Consider the following 25235-nt stretch of genomic DNA (forward strand, 5'->3'; position numbering starts at 1 on the left):
AAGCCAACACGGCCCATTAAGTGAGAATGTGGAGCAGTGGGGTTGTGAAGCAGTGGGCTCTGCCAAGCCCATAAAGTGAGGTTGTGAGGGGGGCATTTGGTGAGGCCCATCAGGTAAGGACATGATGATGCACAATTGGCCAGGTCCATCAGGTGGGATCATGACAAGGTGCAGTCGTCCAGACCCATTAGGTGGGGTCGTGAGGTGGCACGGTCGGCCAGGCAAATCAGGTAGGGACAAGAGGCAGTGCGGTCGGTGAGGCACATCTGGAAGGGTTGTGACGCAGTGTGACCAGCCAGCCCCATCAATTGGCATCATGCTTCAGTGCGGCACTGCAATCAAACAAGTATATAGGATGAAGTCATGAGGCGGTGCAGTACTGCACTCATCTAGGCCCATCAGTTGGGCCCGTCATGTGGTCTGGCAGTGTGGACGGCTGGGCCAATCATGTGGGGTCGTGAGGTGAAGAGTTGGCATGGCATATCAGGTGTGGACATGAGGCAGAGCAGTCAGCATCGCCCAACAGGTATAGTTGTGGGGCAGTACGGCAGTGTGGTCTGCAGGCACATCAATTGCGAAATGAGGCACAGTGGTCGGCCAGGCCCATCAGGTAGGGTTGTGCGACTGAGTGGTTGGCAAGGCAAACCCTGTGCAGTACTGTGGCAGAGTAGTGGGCCAGGCAAGTTCAGTGGGGGAACTAGGCATAACGGTTGGCCAGGCAAAGGAGATGTGGCCGCTAGGCAAAGTGTTCGGCAAAGACCATCAGGTGGGGTTGCGAGGACGTGCATTTGGCTTAGCCCATCGGGGGGGGGGGGGGGGGGGGGGGCGTGAGGCAGGGTGGTCAGCACGGCCCATTAAATAGGGTGGTTACATGGAATGGCAGTGCAGTCAGGAGACCCATCAAGAGTGGTCGTGAGCTGGTGACACAGTGTGCTTGGCCAGACCCATCAGGTGGGGCAGTGAGTCAGTGCTGCAGTGCAATCGGTCAGACCCATCGTTTGTGGTCTTGAGGTGGAGCAGCAGAGCGGTGTCACAGGCCCATCAGGTGTTGTCTTTATGTGCTACTGTGAACGAGGGAAAACCGGAGGTGCGCCAAGGCAGATCACTCCTACAGGACCATCAGGAGCGGTCGCAAGTAACAGTGATCAGCCATGCCCATCAGGTGAGGCAGAGAGACAGAGCAGTCAGCCAGTCTGATCGAGAGGCATTGTGATCAGCCAGGCTCATCAAATGTTGTCACAATCCAGACCAGTCAGCCTGGTCAATCAAGTACGATTCGGAGACATGGCGGTCAGCCAGGCCCAACAGTTGCTGTCAGGAAGCAGAATAGTCAGCCAGGCCCAACAGTTGCTGTCAGGAAGCAGAATAGTCAGCCAGGCCCAACAGTTGCTGTCAGGAAGCAGAATAGTCAGCCAGGCCCAACAGTTGCTGTCAGGAAGCAGAATAGTCAGCCAGGCCCAACAGTTGCTGTCAGGAAGCAGAATAGTCAGCCACGCCCAACAGTTGCTGTCAGGAAGCAGAATAGACAGCCAGGCCCAACAGATGCACTCATGAGGAGGTGCAACAGTGTGGTATGCAAGGTCCATCAGGTAAGGCCGTATGGCAAACCGTTCAGACAGTCAAATCCCACGAGTTGGGAGGCTGTACGGTCGGCGGGCCGTGTCCTGACGCAGTGCGGTCAGCGAGGCCCGTCGGGCCGTGTCCTGACGCAGTGCGTTCGGCGAGGCCCGTCGGGACGTGTCCTGATGCAGTGAGGTCGGCCAGGCCTGTCGGGCATCTGATTGTGGATGCCACCTGGCCCTTAGGCTGTATTGTTGCACTGTGGAGTTCCCACAGACTAAATGGGCGTTATACGCCTCAGGGCGGCGAGAAGCAAAAGAAAGCCGTTTTTCTATCGCACGGCGTTTTAGCGCGTGAAATTTAGGTGGGTAATGCCCCGATGCAGAGGCCCGAAAATAGTGCTGTGCAAAATGCTCGGCGATTGCATTGGCATCGGTAGATAGCGCCCCGTTGATGGTAAGCTCTGGAACACCTGTAGAGTGTTGCAATTCAAAGATGCATCCAATGTTCATCCACACCTGGGAGGCCTTTTGATCAGCTGCCGGGCCTGAGCACGGAGAAGTTTGAATAAAATGAGGTTCTCCAAAGATGGGTACCGCTTATGTTGCTGAAGAGCCTGCCGACGTTCTGTAATGGCTGCAGCGACCACCGGAGACCATGAAGGCACTGACTTTTGCTGGGGGCACCCTAACGAGCGAGCAATGGCATGTTCCACAGCGGAAACAATCGCAATCGCTGCAGTCAGTGCCCCAAGCGCCACATCGATGGTACCCTGGGGGAGAGATTCAACAGCGGCAGTAGAGGAGAATGTGTCCCAGTTTGCCTTGCTAAATACCCATCTAGACAAGCGTTCATGGGAGCGACGCTGGGGTAGTGAAAGGGAGTTGGGAAAAAGGTCACTACCACACAAGTCGTCATGGACTCTCCAGTGGACCGATGGTACAAGCCCTGGGCTGCACAAAGACAGGTCTATGGCCAAGAACATGCCACGCGCCACACTGAAATGTATGGCGGCGCCAGTTTTTAAGAGGTAGAGGTCGAGTTGGGAGATGAGATTCTCAACCTCTCTGCCTCGGGCAGTAACCTTTGTTCCAACCCAAGGGCGATTGTGGGCATTAAAATCCCCCAGGAGATGAAAAGGCGTGGGGAGTTGGTCGACAAGTGCAGCCAATACAGTCAGGGAGACTGTACCACCTGAAGGGAGATAGACACTGCAGACGGTTATGACCTGGGTAGTCTTTACGTGGATGGCCACAGCTTCCAATGATATTTCGAAGGCCCCAGAGCACTATATAAACAGGTAAGGACATACATGCAGGATCCACCTGACACACTATTGTAAGTGCTATGATTGCAGTAATAACCCCTTTATCCACGAGGACAGGGGTCCGCATTGCTGGGAACCATGTTTCATTGAGGGCAATGCAGAAAGCAGGTGTCATGCTTAGAAGCTGCCGTAGCTCAGAAAGATGGCTAAGATAACCGCCACAATTCCATTGGAGGATTGTACAAAGCGTGTGCTGTAGGGGCATCAAGGCACAGAAAAAGCAAATTACTTCACAGAGTCATATGTTGCCTCCGACTAAGTGACAGAGCAGGCTGTTGCCTCTCCAACCGAGCAGCCAGACAAGGTTGTTGCCCCTCCAGCCGAGCAGCCAGATGCGGCGGTTGCTCCTCCAGCCGAGCAGCCAGACGGGGCTGGTGCCCCTCCAGCCCAGCAGCCAGACGGGGGCTGGTGCCCCTCCAGCCCAGCAGCCAGACGGGGGCTGGTGCCCCTCCAGCCGAGCAGCCAGACGGGGGCTGGTGCCCCTCCAGCCGAGCAGCCAGACGGGGGCTGGTGCCCCTCCAGCCGAGCAGCCAGACGGGGGCTGGTGCCCCTCCAGCCGAGCAGCCACAGGGGGCTGGTGCCCCTCCAGCCGAGCAGCCACAGGGGGCTGGTGCCCCTCCAGCCGAGCAGCCACAGGGGGCTGGTGCCCCTCCAGCCGAGCAGCCACAGGGGGCTGGTGCCCCTCCAGCCGAGCAGCCACAGGGGGCTGGTGCCCCTCCAGCCGAGCAGCCACAGGGGGCTGGTGCCCCTCCAGCCGAGCAGCCACAGGGGGCTGGTGCCCCTCCAGCCGAGCAGCCACAGGGGGCTGGTGGCCCTCCAGCCGAGCAGCCACAGGGGGCTGGTGCCCCTCCAGCCGAGCAGCCACAGGGGGCTGGTGCCCCTGCAGCCGAGCAGCCACAGGGGGCTGGTGCCCCTCCAGCCGAGCAGCCACAGGGGGCTGGTGCCCCTCCAGCCGAGCAGCCACAGGGGGCTGGTGCCCCTCCAGCCGAGCAGCCACAGGGGGCTGGTGCCTCTCCAGCCGAGCAGCCACAGGGGGCTGGTGCCTCTCCAGCCGAGCAGCCACAGGGGGCTGGTGCCTCTCCAGCCGAGCAGCCACATGGGGCTGGTGCCTCTCCAGCCGAGCAGCCACAGGGGGCTGGTGCCTCTCCAGCCGAGCAGCCACAGGGGGCTGGTGCCTCTCCAGCCGAGCAGCCACAGGGGGCTGGTGCCTCTCCAGCCGAGCAGCCACAGGGGGCTGGTGCCTCTCCAGCCGAGCAGCCAGAGGGGGCTGGTGCCTCTCCAGAGGAGCAGCGCAATGGGCTGGTGCCTCTACAGAGGATCAGCCACAGGAGGCTGGTGCCTCTCCAGAGGATCAGCCACAGGGGGCTGGTGCCTCTCCAGCCGAGCAGCCACAGGGGGCTGGTGCCTCTCCAGCCGAGCAGCCAGAGGGGGCTGGTGCCTCTCCAGCCGAGCAGCCAGAGGGGGCTAGTGCCTCTCCAGCCGAGCAGCCAGAGGGGGCTAGTGCCTCTCCAGCCGAGCAGCCAGAGGGGGCTAGTGCCTCTCCAGCCAAGCAGCCAGAGGGGGCTGGTGCCTCTCAAGCTGAGAGGAGGGGATGGATGTCCATAGTTGTTCGGGATCCTCTGCTCCCAAATCGGGTGTTTTGGGAGCAGTGGAAGAGAGCGTTGCCCCTACCAGCAGTGGGGCTGGCGTAACTTTACTGTTCTGTGGGCCAACTGAGACGGGAGTCTTGCAGTAACTGGTGGCGGTACAGTTGCAGCAGCATAACTCCTCAACAGAGATGTGGGGTTGAGCTGTTCTAGCTTCTTCCTTGCCTCTTGGTAAGTTAAATGGTCCAGGGTCTTAATTTCTTGTATCTTCGGCTCTCTTTGGTTGTCAGCACAGTCTGGCGAGCAGTGAGAATGGTGCTTCCCGCAGTTAATGCAGGTGGGAGGCGGAGCACATGGAGCATTAGGATGTGAAGATCGTCCACAATCACGCCACGTGGGGCTGGCAGTACATCTGGAGGACATATGTCCTAACTTCCAGCACCGGAAGGATCGCATAGGGGGCGGGACATAGGGCTTGACATCGCACCGGTAAATCATGACCTTGACCTTCTCAGGCAAGCAGTCACCCTAAAATGCCAGGATGAAGGCACCCTATTATCCTTGGGCCCCATAAAGACACTACGGACGAAGTGCACACCTCGTCGTGCCAGGTTCTCCCGCAGCTCATCATCAGACTGTAGCAGAAGATCTCTATGAAAGGTAATCCCCTGGGCCAAACTTAAGGACTTATGGGGAGTGACGTTAATGGAGATGTCACCGAGCTTGTCACAGGCAAGTAACGCCTCTGACTGTGTAGATTATACGTCTTGTATCAGAATAGTCCAATTCCTCTTATTGGAAAAAGATGCCACTTTCCCAATCTTATCTTCAAAATGGTGAACAAAGAAGAGAGGCCTAGTTTTGGTTGTGGTGGTTGTTGGAATGTTTAAGGGGGACTAAACAGCTAAGGTCATCAGTCCCCCATTCCAAAAACAGGCGAGACGAAAATGTGCAGAGCAGGTAAAACCCCCAAGTTATAGGAGACTCCCACCCCCCCCCCCCCCCCCCCAGTCACTGAAAGATCGCAAATGCCGCAAAGAAAACTACAGACAAGAAGAGGACAGATGAACACCACACAGTAAGAAACAGAAGAAAAGAAGAGGGCCGGAGACTGGTTGACCGACCATGAGAACAAAACAAAGGGAAAGAGTCAACCATCCGACTACACACTAAAGTTTGCAACCAACGAAGAGTGACTCGAGGACAAGAGACACAGAAAAGGAAAGGTGCAAAAACCTCCTAAATGGAACCATAAAAAGGACTACCATGGATAAAATTTAAAACATCGTCAGCCATGGAGGCATCGTCGCATACAACCAAAGGCAAAGTGCCTGGGAGATTAAAAGACTGCTGGAGGGTACGCAATATGGGACACTCCAACAAGATGTGGGCGACCGTCAGCCGGGACCCACACCGGCACCGGGGGGGATGTGGGGGGGGGGATGCTCCTGACGCAGAAACAGCCGTGCGTCAGGTAGGTATGTCCGATGCGGAGCCGACACAGGACGACAGAGTCCTTGCGAAAAGCCTACAGGGAGGACCGCCACACATCGGTCGTCTCCTTAACAGAACAAAGTTTATTCCGCGATGTCAGGCTACGCCACTCATCATGCCACATCCCAACCACTTTATGGTGCAACAACAGCTGCAGATCACGAGTTGGGAGGCTGATCTCAAAAGCGGGGGCGTCAATCCCCCTTTTGTCCAGCCTGTCGACACATTCGTTCCCCGGGATGCCAACGTGACCTGGCGTCCAAACAAAGACCACTGAGCGACCAGAGCGAGTAATGGCTAAAACAGACTCCTGAATAAAGGATACCAGAGGAGAAGAGAGATAGCAGCAGTCGATAGCCTGGAGGCTGCTCAGAGTGTCACTGCAGATGACAATGGACGTACCTGAGCATGAACACATATGCTCAAGAGCGCGCAAATGGCCACCAGCTCTGCAGTAAAAATACTGCAGCCAGCTGGCAAGGAGCGCTGGTTCGTTGGTTTGTGGGGGTTAAAGGGACCAGACTACTTAGGTCATCGGTCCCTTGTTCCATGACCATAACGATACACGAAGAAAAGTCCAACAAGCAATAAACACATAACAGAGACGACAAGGGACGACACAGTACAAGAAAGACATAGACGAAGACCAGAGAAAAGAGATTGAAAGACACACAGAGTGCGACGGTCATTGGCCGACCATGAAAATAAAACTGGAAAGGCCAACAACCAAGGGACACATTAAAACACCACAAACTAAAACCCCAGGCCAAAAGCCACAGTCGACACTAAAAAAAATAAAAGGGGACTCTCATATTGAATGATAAAAACCCCCTGCTCGAATAAAACGGAGAACTGAGTCAGCCATAGTAGAGTCATCAGTTAAAAGAGCAGGGAGTGTATCAGGCAGCGCGAACGTCTGCCTGAGGGCAGTTAAAAGTGGGCAGTCGAGTAAGACGTGTACCACGGTCAGGGCCAATCCGCAGCGACAGAGAGGCGGGTCGTCACGGCACAAGAGATACGCGTGCGTGAGCCGGGTATGTCCTATGCGGAGCCGGCAGAGGACGACAGCGTCCTTGCGAGACCCCCGCATGGAGGAGCGCCACACACTGGTTGTCTCCTTGACTGCCCGAAGTTTGTTGGGAGAGGGCAGGGTGCGCCACTCATCACGCCAAGCAGCAAGGACCTTCTGCCGCAATACGGATCGGACGTCACTCTCTAAAAGACCGATCTCCATGGCCGGGGAACTGACCGCCTGTTTCGCCAGTTCGTCAACCCGCTCGTTACCCGGGATGCCGACGTGACCCGGGGACCAAACAAAGGTGACAGAGCGGCCGCAACGGACGAGAGTATGGAGGGACTCCTGGATGGCCATCACCAGACGGGAACGAGGGAAACACTGGTCAAGAGCTCGTAAACCGCTCAGGGAGTCACTACAGATGACAAAGGACTCACCTGAGCGGGAGCGGAGAAACTCTAGGGCACGATAGATGGCAACCAACTCGGCAGTGTATACACTGGAGCCAGCTGCCAATGACCGTTGCTCACAATAATCCCGTAGAGTGAGAGCGTAACCAGTGTGACCAGAGACTACCGAACCGTCGGTGTAGGCCACCGCCGCGTTCGGAAACTCGGCCAGGATGGAAAGAAAGCGGCGGCGGAGGGCCTCCGGAGGCACTGAGACCTTCGGACCCTGTGCCAAGTCGAGCCGAAGGCAGGGTCGGGGCACACTCCACGGGGGCAGACGGAGATTGGCCCGGAAAACAGGCGGCAGAGGAAAAAAGTCAAGGCCACGGAGAAGGTCCCGGAGGCGAACCGCAATGGGACACCCTGACCGGGGCCGCCTGTCTGGAACATGGACGATCGAGCGCGGGAACAGGAGACGGTAGTTTGGATGCCCTGGTATGCTATAAACGTGCGCGGCATAGGCGGCCAGAAGGCGGTCACGCCGGAACCGCAATGGAGGGACACCAGCCTCCACAAGTATGCTGTCGACGGGGCTTGTCCGGAACGCTCCCGTGGCGAGGCGGATCCCGCAGTGGTGTATGGGATCCAGCAATCGCAACGCCGAAGGCGAGGCAGAACCGTACGCCACACACCCATAATCAAGGCGGGACTGGATCAGCGCTTGATATAGGTGGAGGAGGGTGGACCGGTCGGCACCCCACCTGGTGTGGCTTAAGCAACGGAGAGCGTTTAAGTGCCGCCAGCATGTTTGCTTCAGCTGCCTAATATGGGGCAGCCAAGTCAACCGGGTATCGAACACCAGTCCCAAGAACCGATGCGTCGCGACCACAGCAAGAGGTTCACCGTCAAGGTAAAGGCGCGGCTCAGGGTGAACCGTGCGACGCCGGCAGAAATGCATAACGCAGGTCTTCGCGGCCGAAAACTGGAAGCCGTGCACTACAGCCCATGACTGCGCCTTGCGGATGGCACCTTGCAGCTGCCGTTCAGCAGCGGCGATGCCACTGGAGCTGTAATATAGGCAGAAGTCGTCCGCATATAAAGAAGCCGCGACGGACGACCCCACCGCCTCAACGAGCCCATTGATGGCAATTAAAAACAGGGACACACTGAGGACAGACCCCTGTGGGACCCCGTTCTCCTGGACCCGGGAGGAACTATGCGACGCAGCTACTTGCACGCGGAAGGAACGATACGAAAGAAAATTCTGAATAAAAATCGGGAGCGGGCCCCTAAGGCCCCACCCATGAGGAGTGGCCAGGATGTGATGGCGCCAAGTCGTATCGTATGCCTTCCGCATGTCGAAGAAGACGGCAACCAGATGTTGGCGGCGCGCAAAGGCTGTACGGATGGCAGACTCCAGGGAGACCAGATTATCGACGGCAGAGCGGCCTTTACGGAACCCACCCTGAGACGGAGCCAGAAGGCCCCGAGACTCGAGGAGCCAACTCAACCTCCGGCTCACCATACGTTCCAGCAACTTGCAAGGAACGTTGGTGAGGCTTATGGGGCGATAGCTGTCCACCTCCAGCGGGTTCTTGCCAGGTTTCAATACGGGGAGGACTATGCTTTCCCGCCATTGAGACGGGAAAACACCCTCGACCCAGACGCGATTGAAAAGATCTAGGAGGCGTCGCTGGCAAGGCACTGAGAGGTGTTTCAGCATCTGGCTGTGAATGCGGTCTGGTCCAGGAGCCGTATCAGGGCAAGCAGAAAGTGCGCTCTGGAATTCCCATTCGCTGAAAGGAGCATTGTACGACTCCGCGTGGCGCGTGTGAAAGGAAAGCCTCCGACTTTCCAACCGCTCTTTCCGGGAGCGGAAGGCCAACGGGTAGTTCGTTGACGCGGAACACTGAGCAAAATGCTCTGCTAACCGGTCCGCAATCGTGTCGGAGTCGGTGCACACTGCTCCATTCAGCGAAAGCCCAGGGACAGAGACAGGTGGCCGATAGCCTTGGAGTCGCCGAATCTTGGCCCAAACCTGCGATGCGGAGGTACGGACGCCAATGGTGGAAACACAACGTTCCCAGCACTCCTGCTTCCGTTGGCGAATAAAGCGTCGGGCTCGGGCGCGGAACTGTTTAAAAGCAATGAGGGTCTCCAACGACGGGTGCCGCTTATGGCGCTGAAGAGCCCGCCGGCGATCTCGAATCGCCTCTGCGATCTCGGGCGACCACCACGGCACAGTCCTCCGCCGAGGTGCCCCGGATGGACAGGGAATCGCAGATGCCGCCGCAGAAACGATGCTGGTGGTGACCGACTGAACCACCGCATCAATCGGATCAGTGGAAGGAGGTGCGATCACTGCGACAGATGTAAATAAGTCCCAATCAGCCTTATTCAGAGCCCATCTGGAGGGGCGTTCAGAAGAGTGACGCTGTGGCAGTGACAGAAAGATGGGGAAATGGTCACTACCACATAAGTCGTCATGGACCCTCCAGTGGATGGATGGTGAAAGTCCGGGGCTGCAAATAGAAAGGTCAATGGCCGAAAACGAGCCATGGACCGCACTAAAGTGGGTCGCCTCTCCCGTGTTTAAAAGGCAGAGGTCGAGCTGTGACAGAAGAGTCTCGACATCTCTGCCCCGGCCAGTAATCGCGGCGCTACCCCACAAGGGGTTATGGGCGTTAAAGTCGCCCAGCAACACAAAGGGAGGCGGCAGTTGTCCTATCAATGCAGCCAACACATGACGAGAGACATCACCATCCGACGGACAGCCTCTAAGGGTGTATGAAGAGGCACACACTCGCTGTAGATAGAGTTAAGGACGTAGACGCAGACTCCACCAGACACCCTCTCATAAGCTGCCCGGTTCTTATAATAACCCCGATACCCTCGTAGGGCAGGGGTCCGCATTGCCGGAAACCACGTTTCCTGGAGGGCAATGCAGAAGAAAGGGTGACTGCTGACGAGTTGGCGGAGCTCAGCAAGGTGGTGGAAAAAACCGCTGCAGTTCCACTGGAGAATCACTTTGTCCATGGGCGAAATAGGCGCGAAGGAGGCAGATCACGTCACTTGGTCACCTGCTGTCACCGATCGAGGACCAGTGCAATCGGCGTCCTTGGCGTCCGAGGGTATGGCGAGATCCAGGTCCTCAGCGGACGCCAGGATCTCCACCACATCCTCAGACGCAGAGCCTGTATGGAGCGGTGGGGTGGATGCCACCGCGCGTTCCTTGGCCTTAGAGGCCGTCTTCTTCTTCGTCTTCTCTCTCTGCTCCTTGGGCTTTACTGGCTGGGAGGGCTCCACCGAGTCAGTCTCCGGGACGGAGGAGGAGCGGGAAGCCCTGCGACCAGCCGCTGGCCTGCTTTTCAGCCATTGGCTGACGTCACCCTTCCCAGAGGTGGAAACCTGGGAAGGGAGGGACCCGAGGGATCCCTTGCGAGAGAGAGTCGCCGAAGAAGTCGGACGCTTCTCCGACTTAGAGTTTTGGACTTGTGTCCCCGATGGTTGGGGGGTCGTTGCTCCTGAGGTAGGTGGTGCAGGAGCAACAGATGGGGAAGTGCCCCCCACCATCAAGGGGGCAGGTGTAGTATTCCGGCTCAGAGTGTTCAGTGGAATCGGTGCAGCAGATGACAAAACTACTGTTTTGGCAGCGGTGGCATAGGAGCTGGTCAGAGCCACAGGATGTAGCCTCTCGTATTTCCGCTTAGCCTCAGTATAGGTCATGCGGTCCAGGGCCTTATATTCCATGATCCTTCGTTCTTTCAGTAGAACCTTGCAGTCTGGCGAGCAAGGGGAATGGTGTTCGCCGCAGTTCACACAGATGGGAGGCGGCGCACATGCAGTATTAGGATGTGAAGGGCGTCCACAATCTCTGCATGTCATGCTGGAAGTACACCGAGATGACATGTGGCCGAACTTCCAGCATTTGAAACACCTCATCGGGGAAGGGATATAGGGCTTCACATCACATCGGTAGACCATCACCCTGACCTTTTCGGGTAGGACGTCACCCTCGAAGGCCAAGATGAAGGCACCGGTGGCTACCTGATTATCCCTCGGACCCCGATGGACGCGCCGGACGAAGTGAACACCCCGCCGTTCTAAATTGGCACGTAGCTCGTCGTCCGACTGCAAGAGTAGGTCCCTATGGAATATAATGCCCTGGACCATGTTGAGACTCTTATGGGGTGTGATCGTGACGGAAACATCCCCCAACTTGTCACAAGCGAGTAACCGCCAGGACTGTGCAGAGGATGCCGTTTTGATCAATACTGCCCCAGAGCGCATTTTGGACAAGCCCTCCACCTCCCCAAACTTGTCCTCCAAGTGCTCGACAAAAAACTGAGGCTTGGTCGCCATAAACGATTCCCCATCGACTCGTGTACAGACTAAATAGCGAGGTGAATAAGGTTCGCTGCCAACCGTAGCCTTTCGTTCCTCCCATGGTGTGGCCAGGGAGGGGAACGATTGTGGATCATATGCCTGAGCGTTGTATTGAGGCCGAGAACGCTTAGAGACTGCTGGCGGCTGGCCGCCAGCAAGAGATGATGTACCACGCTTCATCGCGGGTCATCCGCCCTGATGCCACCTACTCCGACCAAGGGCCCTCCCCACGGGCGCCACCCAGCCTCAGCAACGACCACCTGGCGGGATGGCCATTGCCGGGAGTCCCGATGCCCCAAGGAGACAGGCATCTACTCCTTGGCATACGCGGGGAGTTAACGGCGCAGGCATCAGTAGAGCGATCCCTGTGTTGTCAGGGGGCTACAACCGACAGGGTACATGGCGGCCCCACCACAACGCACTGGCTACCGTGCTGGATTTCAGGTGAAATGTAGTCCATGATCGTCATTGGCGCATAAAGCGACACAGCAGAGCAGACTGCAAAAACCGCACCCAAGAACAAAGCCACGCCCTAGAGATGGTGAGTGGGCGGGACAGCTATGCGACGACGACCAACCAAGCTAGAGATGGTAATGAGCGATGGACACATTGCACCTTGTAAGGCGCCCTTCCCCAATCAGCCCGCTCTTCGGAAGAATTTAGAAGATGGAGGTCAAACCCGGTAGGGGACCATCACATAAGGCCGAAACGTTTGAGACTCCTTTTAGTCGTCTCTTACGACAGGCAGGAATACCGTGGGCCTATTCTTACCCCCGAACCCACAGGAGGGAGGAGCTTCCCTGAAGGAGTGGCGGAGGCTGACGACGACACAGAAGCCCTACGACCAGCAGGTGCCGAAACCTTCAGCCACTGGCTGACATCCGGCTGGGTAGGAGAAGAAGCGAAGGAAGGGAGAGCCCCCGAGGGACCCCTTCCGCGAGAGAGGAACCGGCAGAGGCAACGACTTCGGAGAATTCAGGGGAGGGATCCAGCCCCCCAGTTTTTGAGCAGATGTCACTCCCGAAGTATGTGCGGGGGGAGTGACAGAAGATGGTTTGCCCCAACTGCTAAGGGGGCAACAGAGGAAGGCTTGCCCCCAGACGCTGAGGGGGGGGGGGGGGGGTGGGGACACACAGAGATGCAAAGACCCGAGGGCCCATTGAAGGCAGCACAGAAGAGGCGACAACAGCCGCCCACGAGGGCGACGATAATGTGGCTGCAGCATAAGAAGTTCGAAGAGGGACAGTATGCAACCTTTCAAATTTCAGTTTTGCCACGCCCCCCAAGTAAGCCGGTCCAGGGTCTTAAATTCCATTATTTTCCGCTCCTTATGAAGAACAGGGCAGTCCGCCGAGCATGGAGAGTGGTGTTCCCCACAGTTGGCACATACAGGCGGAGGCACAAATGGAGAATCTGGATGAGAGGGGCGTCAATCTCGACATGTGGCGCTGCATGGGCAACGGGAGGACATATGCCCAAACTTCCAGCACTGGAAGCACCACATCGCGGGAGGGACATATGGCTTGATGTCACAATGGTAAACCATTACCTTGACTTTCTCTGGCAATACAGCACCATCGAAGGCCAAGATAAAGGCACCGGTGGCCACCCTGTTAGTCTTGGGTCCTCTATGTACACGACGGACAAAATGTACACCACGTCATTCCGAGTCTGCTCTCAGCTCGTCGTCGTATTGTAACAATAGGTCACGATGGTAAATAATCCCCTGAACCATATTTAAGCTACTGTGGGGAGTGACGGTAACAGGGACGTCACCCAGCTTATCACACAAGAGCAATGCCCGTGACTGTGCTGAGGAGGATGTCTTGAGCAGGATGGACCCATTCCTCATTTTAGACAACCCTGCCACTTCCCCAAACTTATCCTCCACATGTTCCACAAGAAACAGAGGCTTTGTCATAAGGAAGGAGTCTCCATCAGTCCTGCTGCAGACAAGGTATTGTGGTACGTAAGGCTCCGGCTTGGCACTAGATCTGCGTGCCTCCCACGGCGCAGCCAATGAGGGGAACGACTGAGGGTCGTATTGTGCAGCATCAAAGTCAACTATGTATCGCCTAGAGACGCTGGTGACCATGCGACCACCAGCTTAGTGTGATTTATTGCGCTTCATTGCGCCACATCTGCCCAGACGCCACCTACTCCAAACAAGGGCTCTCCCCAAGGACGCCACCCAGCCAAAGCAACGGGTACCTGGCTGATATCCCATTGACCGGAGTCCCCGTGCCCTGACAAAATGGGCATGCATGGAGAGGAAACGTCTCTGGCATCTGTAGTGCGATCCCTGCGTGCTCAGGGGGCTACAACCAAGAGGGTACATTACGACCCCACCACAACGGACTGGCTACTGTGCTGGATTTTAGGTGTTGAAATGGTCCACAGTTGTCGTGGGCGGTAAGAAGGGGATTGCGCACAAGACGAGAAGGAGGCAAGCCAGAAGACACTGGGTGTAAATCCCACCACACAACAATAGATAGCATGCAAGATTGTGGTGCACGATGGACCAATAGAAAAACGCCACGTAAGGCATCCTTCCCAAATGGCACGCACTAACAATTGAAATTTTGAAATTGGAGGTCAAACCTGAGAGCGGACAATCACATAGGGACGAAACTTTTGAGACTCCTTTTAGTCGCCTCTTACGACAGGCAGGAATACCGCGGGCCTATAATTACCCCCGAACCAACAGGGGGTGAGAGGCTTAGTCCCAAAAACGAACCCCCATTGGTATTGCGGTGAATCTGGCTAATGTCTGTCCGCAGCCCTGTATATCTCCCATGGCGTGGCTAGGGAATCTAACGATTTGGGGTTATATGTCACAGCATTAAATTCTGTCTTTCAACGTTTAGAGACGTTGGCGTTCATTCCCTCACTGGACTGAAACTTCACCCTCTTCATTGAGGGGCATCTGCGCTGATGCCACCCACTGCGACGAGGTGCTCTCCCATTTGCGTCACACAGCCACAGCAAAGGACACCTGGCAGGATGGCCATTGCCGGGAGTACTGATACCCCAGGGAGACGAGCATCTAGCCTTTGGCTTATGTGGGGAGGTGTCTGCTCAGGCATCGGCAGTAAGATCCCTGTGTTGTTAGGGGGCTAAAACATAGAGGGTACATGACAACACCACCAAAACGGACTGGTTACCGTGCTGGATTCTGGGTGCCATGTGTAGTCCATAGTGATTGTGGGTGCAGATGGTGACACACTAAGGGCGTTACGTACACAATCCAACAGCTGTGTATGTCCAAAATGAAGGATGGAGGGTGCAGCGACGACACCAAGACAATAAAGTGTGCCAAGGTCTTGCGGCACAGAGGACTCAAGGTGCACCACGTAAGGTGTCCTTCCTCAAAAGATTTGTAGTTCCGCTGAATTTGGAAAAATGGAGGTCAAACCCCAATGGGGACCATCACATTAAAAGCTAAATCAGTTGAGACTCCTTTTAGTCGCCTCTTACGACAGGCAGGAGTACCGTGGGACTATGCTTACCCCCGAACCTGCAGGGGGACAGGTTCATTTGTAATGCAGTGCTATCCACCAAGCCCATCTGATGCAGTCATAATACAATACTGTCCGCTAGGCCCATCAGGTGCGGTTGTAAGGCAACAATGTCAGCCAGGCCCGTGAGGCAGTGCTGTCGGCCAGGCCCATCGGGTGCAGACGAGAGGCAGTTGCGTTCGGCCAGGCCCATCGGGTGCAGACGAGAGGCAGTTGCGTTCGGCCAGGCCCATCGGGTGCAGACGAGAGGCAGTTGCGTTCGGCCAGGCCCATCGGGTGCAGACGAGAGGCAGTTGCGTTCGGCCAGGCCCATCGGGTGCAGACGAGAGGCAGTTGCGTTCGGCCAGGCCCATCGGGTGCAGACGAGAGGCAGTTGCGTTCGGCCAGGCCCATCGGGTGCAGACGAGAGGCAGTAGCGTTCGGCCAGGCCCATCGGGTGCAGACGAGAGGCAGTTGCGTTCGGCCAGGCCCATCGGGTGCAGACGAGAGGCAGTTGCGTTCGGCCAGGCCCATCGGGTGCAGACGAGAGGCAGTTGCGTTCGGCCAGGCCCATCGGGTGCAGACGAGAGGCGGTTGCGTTCGGCCAGGCCCATCGGGTGCAGACGAGAGGCAGTTGCGTTCGGCCAGGCCCATCGGGTGCAGACGAGAGGCAGTTGCGTTCGGCCAGGCCCATCGGGTGCAGACGAGAGGCAGTTGCGTTCGGCCAGGCCCATCGGGTGCAGACGAGAGGCAGTTGCGTTCGGCCAGGCCCATCGGTTGCAGACGAAAGGCAGTTGCGTACGGCCAGGCCAATCGGGTGCAGACGATAGGCAGTGCGTTCGGCCAGGCCCATCGGGTGCAGACGACAGGCAGTGCGTTCGGCCAGGCCCATCAAGAGCAGACGACAGGCAGTGCGTTCGGACAGGCCTATCAAGAGCAGATGACAGGCAGTGCGTTCGGCCATGCCCATCAAGTGCAGACGACTGGTAGTGCGTTCGGCCAGGCCCATCAAGTGCAGTCGACAGGTAGTGCATTCGGCCAGGCCCATCAAGTGCAGACGACAGGTAGTGCATTCGGCCAGGCCCATCAAGTGCAGACGACAGGTAGTGCGTTCGGCCAGGCCCATCAAGTGCTGTCGCGATCAGTGGTTTCGGCCAGCCCCATCAAGTGCAGTTGTGGGGGAGTGTGGTCGGCCATGCCCATCAAGTGCATTTGTGGGGCAGTGTGGTCGGCCATGCCCATCAAGTGCAGTTGTGGGGCAGTGTGGTCGGATCTGCCTATCAAGTGCAGTTGTAGGGCAGTGTGGTCGGCCATGCCCATCAAGTTCAGTGATGAGGTTATGCTTTCGGCCTGGTCCATCAGATCCGGTAGTGACACAGTTGAGTTGGCCAGGCCCATTAGATGTAGTCCTGTGGTTGGACAAGCCAGCCCCATCAGTTACATTTAGAAAGGCCAATCAGGCGATTCTGTGTAGTCATTTAGGCCAATGAGGTGTGGTCGTAATGAAGTGGGGTCATCTTAGCCCACCAGGTGCGGCCTTTAAGCATTACGGTCGGCCAGCCGCATGAGGTGCAGTCGTGTGGCAGTGCTGTCGGCAAGTCCCATCAGGTGCAGTCGTGAGGCACTGCTATCGGCAAGGCCCAACAGGTTCAGTTGTGAGGCAGTGCTGTCGGTAAGACAATGCTGTCTCCCTGGCCCATCACATTCAAGCGTGAAGCAGAGCTGTTGGCCAAGCACATCATGTGTGGACATGAGGATATGTGGTCGGCCAGGCCCATCGTGTGCTGCCATCAGGCAGTGTGGTCCACAGGCTCATCAAGTGCAGTCGGGAGGCAGTGCGTTCGCCCTAGCCTATCAAGTGCAGACGAGAGGCAGTGCGTTCGGCCAGGCCCATCAAGTGCAGACGAGAGGCAGTAAGTTTGGCCAGGCCCATCAAGTGCAGACGAGAGGCAGTGTGTTCGGCCACGCCCATCAAGTGCAGACGAGAGGCATTGCGTTCGGCCAGGCCCATCAAGTGCAGACGAGAGGCAGTGCGTTAGGCCAGGCCCATCAAGTGCAGACGAGAGGCAGTGCGTTAGGCCAGGCCAATCAAGTGCAGACGAGAGGCAGTGCCTTCGGCCAGGCCCATCAAGTGCAGACGAGAGGCAGTGCCTTCGGCCAGGCCCATCAAGTGCAGACGAGAGGCAGTGCCTTCGGCCAGGCCCATCAAGTGCAGACGAGAGGCAGTGCGTTCGGCCAGGCCCATCAAGTGCAGACGAGAGGCAGTGCCTTCGGCCAGGCCCATCAAGTGCAGACGAGAGGCAGTGCGTTCGGCCAGACCCATCAAGTGCAGACGAGAGGCAGTGCGTTCGGCCAGACCCATCAAGTGCAGACGAGAGGCAGTGCGTTCGGCCAGGCCCATCAAGTGGAGACGAGAGGCAGTGCGTTCGGCCAGGCCCATCAAGTGGAGACGAGAGGCAGTGCGTTCGGCCAGGCCCATCAAGTGGAGACGAGAGGCAGTGCGTTCTGCCAGGCCCATCAAGTGGAGACGAGAGGCAGTGCGTTCTGCCAGGCCCATCAAGTGGAGACGAGAGGCAGTGCGTTCAGCCATGTCCATCAAGTGCCGTGATGAGGCAATGCTTTCGGCCAGGTCCATCAGATCCGGTAGTGAAGCAGTGGAGTTGGCCAGGCCCATTAGATCTAGTCCTGTGGTTCGACAAGCCAGCCAGATCAGTTACAGTCAGAAAAGCCAATCAGGCGATTCCGTGTAATCATCCAGGCAAATGATGTGTGGTCGTAATGAAGTGGGGTCATCGTAGCCCACCAGGTGCGGCCTTGAGGCAGTATGGTCGCCCAGCCGCATGAGGTGCAGTCGTGTGGCAGTGCTGTCGGCAAGGCCTATCAGGTGCAGTCATGTGGCAGTGCTGTCGGCAAGGCCCATCAGGAGCTGTCTCGATGCACTGATGTTGGCAAGGACCATCAAGTGCAGACGAGAGGCAGTGCGTTCGGCCAGGCCCATCAAGTGCAGACGAGAAGCAGTGCGTTCGGCCAGGCCCATCAAGTGCAGACGAGAAGCAGTGCGTTCGGCCAGGCCCATCAAGTGCAGACGAGAGGCAGTGCGTTCGGCCAGGCCCATCAACTGCAGACGAGAGGCAGTGCGTTCGGCCAGGCCCATCAACTGCAGACGAGAGGCAGTGCGTTCGGCCAGACCCATCAACTGCAGACGAGAGGCAGTGCGTTCGGCCAGGCCCATCAACTGCAGACGAGAGGCAGTGCGTTCGGCCAGGCCCATCAACTGCAGACGAGAGGCAGTGCGTTCGGCCAGGCCCATCAAGTGCAGACGAGAGGCAGTGCGTTCGGCCAGGCCCATCAACTGCAGACGAGAGGCAGTGCGTTCGGCCAGGCCCATCAACTGCAGACGAGAAGCAGTGCGTTCGGCCAGGCCCATCAAGTGCAGACGAGAGGCAGTGCGTTCGTCCAGGCCCATCAAGTGCAGACGAGAGGCAGTGCGTTCGGCCAGGCGCATCAAGTGCAGACCAGAGGCAGTGCGTTCGGCCAGGCGCATCAAGTGCAGACCAGAGGCAGTGCGTTCGGCCAGGCGCATCAAGTGCAGACGAGAGGCAGTGCGTTCGGCCAGGCGCATCAAGTGCAGACGAGAGGCAGTGCGTTCGGCCAGGCGCATCAAGTGCAGACGAGAGGCAGTGCCTTCGGCCAGGCCCATCAAGTGCAGACCATAGGCTGTGCGTTCGGCCAGGCCCATCAAGTGGAGACCATAGGCAGTGCGTTCGGCCAGGCACATCAAGTGGAGACTATAGGCAGTGCGTTCGGCCAAGCCCATCAAGGTCAGACCATGGGCAGTGCTTTCGGCCAGGCCCATGAAGTGCAGACCATAGGCAGTGCTATCGGCCAGGCCCATCAAGTGCAGACGAGAGGCAGTGCTATCGGCCAGGCCCATCAAGTGCAGACGAGAGGCAGTGCCTTCGGCCAGGCCCATCAAGTGCAGACGAGAGGCAGTGCCTTCGGCCAGGCCCATCAAGTGCAGACGAGAGGCAGTGCGTTCGGCCAGGCCATCAAGTGCAGACGAGAGGCAGTGCGTTCGGCCAGGCCCATCAAGTGCAGACGAGAGGCAGTGCATTCGGCCAGGCCCATCAAGTGCAGACGAGAGGCAGTGCATTCGGACAGGCCCATCAAGTGCAGACGAGAGGCAGTGCGTTCGGCCAGGCCCATCAAGTGGAGACGAGAGGCAGTGCGTTCGGCCATGTCCATCAAGTGCCGTGATGAGGCAGTGCGTTCGGCCATGTCCATCAAGTGCCGTGATGAGGCAATGCTTTCGGCCAGGTCCATCAGATCCGGTAGTGAAGCAGTGGAGTTGGCCAGGCCCATTAGATGTAGTCCTGTGGTTCGACAAGCCAGCCAGATCAGTTACAGTCAAAAAAGCCAATCAGGCGATTCCGTGTAATCATCCAGGCAAATGATGTGTGGTCGTAATGAAGTGGGGTCATCTTAGCCCACCAGGTGCGGCCTTGAGGCAGTATGGTCGCCCAGCCGCATGAGGTGCAGTCGTGTGGCAGTGCTGTCGGAAAGGCCTATAAGGTGCAGTCGTGTGGCAGTGCTGTCGGCAAGGCCCATCGGGAGTTGTCTCGATGCACTGATGTTGGCAAGGACCATCAAGTGCAGACGAGAGGCAGTGCGTTCGGCCAGGCCCATCAAGTGCAGACGAGAAGCAGTGTGTTCGGCCAGGCCCATCAAGTGCAGACGAGAGGCAGTGCGTTCGGCCAGACCCATCAAGTGCAGACGAGAATCAGTGTGTTACGCCAGGACCATCAATTGCAGACGAGAGGCAGTGCGTTCGGCCAGGCCCATCAATTGCAGACGAGAGGCAGTGCGTTCGGCTAAGCCCATCTAGTGCAGACGCGAATCAGTGCGTTCGGCCAGGCCCATCAAGTGCAGACAAGAGGCAGTGCGTTCGGCCAGGCCCATCAAGTGCAGACGAGAGGCAGTGCGTTCGGCCAGGCCCATCAACTGCAGACGAGAGGCAGTGCGTTCGGCCAGGCCCATCAAGTGCAGACGAGAGGCAGTGCGTTCGGCCAGGCCCATCAAGTGCAGATGAGAGGCAGTGCGTTCGGCCAGGCCCATCTAGTGCAGACGAGAGGCAGTGCGTTCGGCCAGGCCCATCTAGTGCAGACGAGAGGCAGTGCGTTCGGCCAGGCCCATCAAGTGCAGACGAGAGGCAGTGCGTTCGGCCAGGCCCATCAAGTGCAGACGAGAGGCAGTGCGTTCGGCCAGGCCCATCAAGTGCAGACCGTAGGCAGTGCGTTCGGCCAGGCCCATCAAGTGCAGACCATAGGCAGTGCGTTCGGCCAGGCCCATCAAGTGAAGACCATAGGCAGTGCGTTCGGGCAAGCCCATCAAGGTCAGACCACAGGCAGTGCTTTCGGCCAGGCCCATCAAGTGTAGACCATAGGCAGTGCTATCGGCCAGGCCCATCAAGTGCAGACGAGAGGCAGTGCGTTCGGCCAGGCCCATCAAGTGCAGACGAGAGGCAGTGCGTTCGGCCAGGCCCATCAACTGCAGACGAGAGGCAGTGCGTTCGGCCAGGCCCATCAACTGCAGACGAGAGGCAGTGCGTTCGGCCAGGCCCATCAAGTGCAGACGAGAGGCAGTGCGTTCGGCCAGGCCCATCAACTGCAGACGAGTGGCAGTGCATTCGGCCAGGCCCATCAACTGCAGACGAGAGGCAGTGCGTTCGGCCAGGCCCATCAACTGCAGACGAGAGGCAGTGCGTTCGGCCAGGCGCATCAAGTGCAGACGAGAGGCAGTGCGTTCGGCCAGGCCCATCAAGTGCAGACCATAGGCAGTGCGTTCGGCCAGGCCCATCAAGTGCAGACCATAGGCAGTGCGTTCGGCCAGGTCCATCAAGTGCAGACCATAGGCAGTGCGTTCGGCCAAGCCCATCAAGGTCAGACCATAGGCAGTGATTTCGGCCAGGCCCATCAAGTGCAGACGAGAGGCAGTGCTATCGGCCAGGCCCATCAAGTGCTGACGAGAGGCAGTGCCTTCGGCCAGGCCCATCAAGTGCAGACGAGAGGCAGTGCGTTCGGCCAGGCCCATCAAGTGCAGACGAGAGGCAGTGCGTTCGGCCAGGCGCATCAAGTGCAGACGAGAGGCAGTGCGTTCGGCCAGGCCCATCAAGTGCAGACGAGAGGCAGTGCGTTCGGCCAGGCCCATCAAGTGGAGACGAGAGGCAGTGCGTTCGGCCATGTCCATCAAGTGCCGTGATGAGGCAATGCTTTCGGCCAGGTCCATCAGATCCGGTAGTGAAGCAGTGGAGTTGGCCAGGCCCATTAGATGTAGTCCTGTGGTTCGACAAGCCAGCCAGATCAGTTACAGTCAGAAAAGCCAATCAGGCGATTCCGTGTAATCATCCAGGCAAATGATGTGTGGTCGTAATGAAGTGGGGTCATCTTAGCCCACCAGGTGCGGCCTTGAGGCAGTATGGTCGCCCAGCCGCATGAGGTGCAGTCGTGTGGCAGTGCTGTCGGAAAGGCCTAAAAGGTGCAGTCGTGTGGCAGTGCTGTCGGCAAGGCCCATCAGGAGCTGTCTCGATGCACTGATTTTGGCAAGGACCATCAAGTGCAGACGAGAGGCAGTGCGTTCGGCCAGGCCCATCAAGTGCAGACGAGAAGCAGTGCGTTCGGCCAGGCCCATCAAGTGCAGACGAGAAGCAGTGCGTTCGGCCAGGCCCATCAAGTGCAGGCGAGATTCAGTGCGTTCGGCCAGACCCATCAAGTGCAGACGAGAATCAGTGTGTTAGGCCAGGACCATCAATTGCAGACGAGAGGCAGTGCGTTCGGCCAGGCCCATCAATTGCAGACCATAGGCAGTGCGTTCGGCCAGGCCCATCAAGTGCAGACCATAGGCAGTGCGTTCGGCCAAGCCCATCAAGGTCAGATCATAGGCAGTGCTTTCGGCCAGGCCCATCAAGTGTAGACCATAGGCAGTGCTATCGGCCAGGCCCATCAAGTGCAGATGAGACGCAGTGCCTTCGGCCAGGCCCATCAAGTGCAGACCATAGGCAGTGCGTTCGGCCAGGCCCATCAAGTGCAGACCATAGGCAGTGCCTTCGGCCAGGCCCATCAAGTGTAGACGAGAGGCAGTGCCTTCGGCCAGGCCCATCAAGTGCAGACGAGAGGCAGTGCGTTCGGCCAGGCCCATCAAGTGCAGACGAGAGGCAGTGCGTTCGGCCAGGCCATCAAGTGCAGACGAGAGGCAGTGTGTTCGGCCAGGCCATCAAGTGCAGACGAGATGCAGTGCGTTCGGCCAGGCCCATCAAGTGCAGACGAGAGGCAGTGCGTTCGGCCAGGCCCATCATGTGCAGACGAGAGGCAGTGCGTTCGGCCAGGCCCATCAAGTGCAGACGAGAGGCAGTGCGTTCGGCCAGGCCCATCAAGTGCAGACGAGAGGCAGTGCGTTCGGCCAGGCCCATCAAGTGCAGACGAGAGGCAGTGCATTCGGCCACGCCCATCAAGTGGAGACGAGAGGCAGTGCGTTCGGCCAGGCCATCAAGTGGAGACGAGAGGCAGTGCGTAAGGCCATGTCCATCAAGTGCCGTGATGAGGCAATGCTTTCGGCCAGGTCCATCAGATCCAGTAGTGAAGCAGTGGAGTTGGCCAGGCCCATTAGATGTAGTCCTGTGGTTGGAGAAGCCAGCCAGATCAGTTACAGTCAGAAAGGCCAATCAGCCGATTCCGTGTAGTCATCCAGGCAAATGAGGTGTGGAAGTAATGAAGTGGGGTCATCTTAGCCCACCAGGTGCGGCCTTGAGGCAGTATGGTCGCCCAGCCGCATGAGGTACAGTCATGTGGCAGTGCTGTCGGCAAGGCCTATCAGGTGCAGTCGTGTGGCAGTGCTGTCGCAAGGCCCTTCAGGAGCTGTCTCGATGCACTGATGTTGGCAAGGACCATCAAGTGCAGACGAGAGGCAGTGCGTTCGGCCATGCCCATCAAGTGCAGACGAGAAGCAGTGCGTTCGGCCAGGACCATTAAGTGCAGACGAGAGGCAGTGCGTTTGGCCAGACCCATCAAGTGCAGACGAGAATCAGTGTGTTAGGCCAGGACCATCAATTGCAGACGAGAGGCAGTGTGGTCGGCCATGCCCATCAAGTGCTGTTGTGGGGCAGTGTGGTCGGATATGCCCATCAAGTGCAGTTGTGTTGCAGTGTGGTCGGATCTGCCTATCAAGTGCAGTTGTAGGGCAGTGTGGTCGGCCATGCCCATCAAGTGCAGTGATGACGTAATGCTTTCGGCCTGGTCCATCAGATCCGGTAGTGACACAGTTGAGTTGGCCAGGCCCATTAGATGTAGTCCTGTGGTTGGACAAGCCAGCCCCATCAGTTACATTTAGAAAGGCCAATCAGGCGATTCCGTGTAGTCATTTAGGCCAATGAGGTGTGGTCGTAATGAAGTGGGGTCATTTTAGCCCACCAGGTGCGGCCTTGAAGCATTACGGTCGGCCAGCCGCATGAGGTGCAGTCGTGTGGCAGTGCTGTCGGCAAGTCCCATCAGGTGCAGTCGTGAGGCACTGCTAACGGCAAGGCCCAACAGGTTCAGTTGTGAGGCAGTGCTGTCGGTAAGACAATGCTGTCTCCCTGGCCCATCACATTCAAGCGTGAAGCAGAGCTGTTGGCCAAGCACATCATGTGTGGACATGAGGATATGTGGTCGGCCAGGCTCATCGTGTGCTGCCATCAGGCAGTGTGGTCAGCAGGCTCATCAAGTACAGTCGGGAGGCAGTGCGTTCGCCCTAGCCTATCAAGTGCAGACGAGAGGCAGTGCGTTCGGCTAGGCCCATCAACTGCAGACGAGAGGCAGTGCGTTCGGCCAGGCCCATCAAGTGCAGACGAGAAGCAGTGCGTTCGGCCAGGCCCATCAAGTGCAGACGAGAGGCAGTGCGTTCGGCCAGACCCATCAAGTGCAGACGAGAATCAGTGCGTTCGGCCAGGACCATCAATTGCAGACGAGAGGCAGTGCGTTCGGCTAGGCCCATCAAGTGCAGACGAGAGGCAGTGCGTTCGGCCAGGCCCATCAACTGCAGACGAGAGGCAGTGCGTTCGGCCAGGCCCATCAACTGCAGACGAGAGGCAGTGCGTTCGGCCAGGCCCATCAACTGCAGACGAGAGGCAGTGCGTTCGGCCAGGCCCATCAACTGCAGACGAGAGGCAGTGCGTTCGGCCAGGCCCATCAACTGCAGATGAGAGGCAGTGCGTTCGGCCAGGCCCATCAACTGCAGACGAGAGGCAGTGCGTTCGGCCAGGCCCATCAAGTGCAGACGAGAGGCAGTGCGTTCGGCCAGGCCCATCAAGTGCAGACGAGAGGCAGTGCCTTCGGCCAGGCCCATCAAGTGCAGACCATAGGCAGTGCGTTCGGCCAGGCCCATCAAGTGCAGACCATAGGCAGTGCGTTCGGCCAGGCCCATCAAGTGCAGACCATAGGCAGTGCGTTCGGCCAGGCCCATCAAGGTCAGACCATAGGCAGTGCCTTCGGCCAGGCCCATCAAGTGCAGACGAGAGGCAGTGCGTTCGGCCAGGCGCATCAAGTGCAGACCATAGGCAGTGCGTTCGGCCAGGCCCATCAAGTGCAGGCCATAGGCAGTGCCTTCGGCCAGACCCATCAAGCGCAGACGAGAGGCAGTGCCTTCGGCCAGGCCCATCAAGTGCAGACGAGAGGCAGTGCGTTCGGCCAGGCCATCAAGTGCAGACGAGAGGCAGTGCGTTCGGCCAGGCCCATCAAGTGCAGACGAGAGGCAGTGCGTTCGGCCAGGCCCATCAAGTGCAGACGAGAGGCAGTGTGTTCGGCCAGGCCCATCAAGTGCAGACGAGAGGCAGTGCGTTCGGCCAGGCCCATCAAGTGGAGACGAGAGGCAGTGCGTTCGGCCATGTCCATCAAGTGCCGTGATGAGGCAATGCTTTCGGCCAGGTCCATCAGGTCCGGTAGTGAAGCAGTG

The 25235-nt window shown here is 58.0% G+C and overlaps 3 protein-coding genes across 3 annotated transcripts; all 3 read left to right on the forward strand.

Moving 5' to 3' along the window:
* The first annotated feature begins 1284 nt into the window (after positions 1-1284).
* Positions 1285-16701, forward strand: LOC126330310 (formin-2-like). Its single transcript, XM_049996347.1, has 3 exons — positions 1285-1469; positions 3274-4416; positions 16038-16701. Exons 1-3 carry the CDS (start codon positions 1285-1287, stop codon positions 16699-16701), a joined length of 1992 nt encoding a protein of 663 aa, XP_049852304.1.
* Positions 16702-17004: 303 nt separating this feature from the next.
* On the forward strand, positions 17005-17862 carry LOC126330368 (uncharacterized). The gene has a single exon (XM_049996352.1). The coding sequence runs from the start codon at positions 17005-17007 to the stop codon at positions 17860-17862; it is 858 nt and encodes a 285-aa protein (XP_049852309.1).
* A 6007-nt stretch (positions 17863-23869) lies between these two features.
* On the forward strand, positions 23870-25186 carry LOC126330464 (polysialoglycoprotein-like). Its single transcript, XM_049996359.1, has one exon. It carries the CDS (start codon positions 23870-23872, stop codon positions 25184-25186), a length of 1317 nt encoding a protein of 438 aa, XP_049852316.1.
* The last annotated feature ends 49 nt before the right edge of the window (positions 25187-25235 follow it).

The sequence above is a fragment of the Schistocerca gregaria genome, chromosome 2 (assembly GCF_023897955.1).
Source record: "Schistocerca gregaria isolate iqSchGreg1 chromosome 2, iqSchGreg1.2, whole genome shotgun sequence".
Classification (NCBI taxonomy): Eukaryota; Metazoa; Arthropoda; class Insecta; order Orthoptera; family Acrididae; genus Schistocerca; species Schistocerca gregaria.

What these genes read in the sequence shown, in the direction of transcription:
- LOC126330464 (XM_049996359.1), top strand. Translation starts at nt 23,870, where the DNA reads ATGCTGTCTCCCTGGCCCATCACATTCAAGCGTGAAGCAGAGCTGTTG.
- LOC126330310 (XM_049996347.1), top strand. Translation starts at nt 1,285, where the DNA reads ATGGCGGTCAGCCAGGCCCAACAGTTGCTGTCAGGAAGCAGAATAGTC. An exon ending in AGCCAGGCCCAACAGTTGCT is followed by an intron (nt 1,470 to 3,273) that starts GTCAGGAAGCAG and finishes GTGCCCCTCCAG; the next exon opens with CCCAGCAGCCAGACGGGGGC. An exon ending in CAGCCGAGCAGCCAGAGGGG is followed by an intron (nt 4,417 to 16,037) that starts GCTAGTGCCTCT and finishes CATCGGTTGCAG; the next exon opens with ACGAAAGGCAGTTGCGTACG.
- LOC126330368 (XM_049996352.1), top strand. Translation starts at nt 17,005, where the DNA reads ATGAGGATATGTGGTCGGCCAGGCCCATCGTGTGCTGCCATCAGGCAG.